General features: G+C 42.4%; 1 protein-coding gene across 1 annotated transcript; it reads left to right on the top strand.

Annotated features, from left to right (window-relative positions):
- The first annotated feature begins 662 nt into the window (after positions 1–662).
- Positions 663–1,610, top strand: LOC103726673 (olfactory receptor 1G1-like). The gene has a single exon (XM_008824297.1). It carries the CDS (start codon positions 663–665, stop codon positions 1,608–1,610), a length of 948 nt encoding a protein of 315 aa, XP_008822519.1.
- The last annotated feature ends 468 nt before the right edge of the window (positions 1,611–2,078 follow it).

The raw sequence follows: 2,078 nt of genomic DNA on the forward strand, positions 1-2,078 counted from the left end.
TGCATAGATCCTAGCACTATGGAAGCTAGCCAATAGGAATGAAGCTTGATTTCTCCATGTTCTACGTCTCAAGCATGTGGTGTCTTCAGAGGGTCTATGGGACCTCAACGACCAACATCACTGAAAGAGATAACCCATTCCTGGCACTGAATTTTTATTTGTTAGCCTGTGGTGTCTAGTAGGGGCATTGTCACCTGCTATAGGGTAATGCCATTTAAATTTTTTCTATGTATATATTTTAGGAAGTTTCTACACTAGTAGGTTTCCATATGACTTTTTCCAAAGGTGTGAAGTATTGGTTATCCCTCCCTGCCTTCCCTTTTCTACCATGCCTTCCCATCCCTCATTCTGTTTAACTCTTCATGCTCCATTATTCCCTGTTCCCTCTTTATATCACTGTATCCTATCTCTCCTCCATTGAAAACCCATCCCTTACAGCCCCTTATTAATTTCCTGAACTCTATGGTACTCCAAATGAAACACACAAATCTAAAAATTCAAAGCTCATATTTACAAATTAGAGAAAATGTGACATTTGTCCTTCTAGGTCTGGGTTATCTCACTCAGAATGATTGTTTCCAGCTCTACCCATTTATCTGAAAATGTCATAATTTTATTTTTCTTAACAGCTGAATAATATTTCATTGTGTATTCATTGCAACATGAAGGCAGGAAACCACACCAATGTTCCAGAATTTCTCCTCCTTGGTCTCTCTGAGCAGCAGGAACATCAGCCTTTCCTCTTTGGCACCTTTCTGGTCATTTACCTGGTCACCTTAGTGGGGAATATGCTCATCGTCCTGGCAATTGGCTCTGACCCACACCTCCATACTCCCATGTATTTCTTCCTGGCCAACTTCTCCCTCACTGACCTGTGTTTATCATCTACCACAGTTCCCAGGATGCTGATGAACATTCAGGTTCACAGGCACGCCATCCCCTATGTTGAATGCCTTTCCCAGGTCTATTTCTTCCTATGGTTCATTGGCCAAGATGTTTTCCTCCTGGCAGTGATGGCTTATGACCGACTTGTGGCCATATGCTATCCCCTTCACTATACCTCGATCATGAGTCCCAGATGCTGCATCCTGATGGTGGTCATATCTCTGGTCCTTGCCCATTCATACTCTCTAACCCACACCATTCTCCTTGCTCAGTTATCCTTCTGCATGGACAATGTAATTCCTCACTTCTTTTGTGAGCTACTTCCTCTATTGAAGCTCTCTTGTTCCAATACTTATGCCAACCAATGTGTGCTGATGTACTGGGGAGGGGCATTGACTCTTTTGATTCCCTTGTTAATTATTGTTTCCTATGTTCGCATTGTGGCCACCATTGTAAAAGTCCCATCAGCAAGCAGGAAGTGGAAGGCCTTCTCCACCTGTGGATCCCACCTCTCAGCAGTTTGCCTGTTCTATGTGTCTGCTATTGGAGTATACTTCATTCCGTCTGCAGCTGATTCAGCCAGCAAGGACAAGATTGCAGCAGTAATGTATGCTGTGGTGACACCAATGCTGAATCCATTCATCTATAGCCTGAGAAACAAGGACATGAAGAGTGCCTTCAGAAGATTCCTGAGCAAGAGGGCACTGCAATCTCCACAAGGCTAAAGACATGATTTGGGGAATTCAGGAGAAATCAACTTATAGGATTAGCTTGGTACCTAAGTTCAAATTTTGGTCCTTGTACTTACTAACTTTACAATCTAAATTTTAAAAACTTCCTACAGTTACAATGCTTTCACCTAATAAAAGAGGAGTAGAAACATAGTGTGTATTGAAAATTGTATTAGTAACTTTTCTGTTGCTGGGATAAACTACCATAACCAATGCAACTTATGGAAGAAATTATTTTGGTTTATGGTTCCATAGGGATGAGTCCATCATGCTGGGGATTCATGGCAGCAGGTAGGCATGGCAGTAGAAGCCAAAAGCTAAGAGCTCACATCTACAACCACAAACGTGAAGGAAAGAACAACTGGAAGTGTGGCCAGGTTATGAACTCTGAAGAGTCCATGACCTCCCAAGCAGTGCCACCAACTGGGGACAAAGTGTTCAAATACTTGAGCCTATGGAAAA

The sequence above is a fragment of the Nannospalax galili genome, unplaced genomic scaffold (assembly GCF_000622305.1).
Source record: "Nannospalax galili isolate Female #2095 unplaced genomic scaffold, S.galili_v1.0 scaffold290, whole genome shotgun sequence".
NCBI classification, from domain to species: Eukaryota; Metazoa; Chordata; class Mammalia; order Rodentia; family Spalacidae; genus Nannospalax; species Nannospalax galili.

Bases quoted from the DNA above. Each gene is read 5' to 3' on its own strand.
- LOC103726673 (XM_008824297.1), top strand. From the start codon at position 663: ATGAAGGCAGGAAACCACACCAATGTTCCAGAATTTCTCCTCCTTGGT.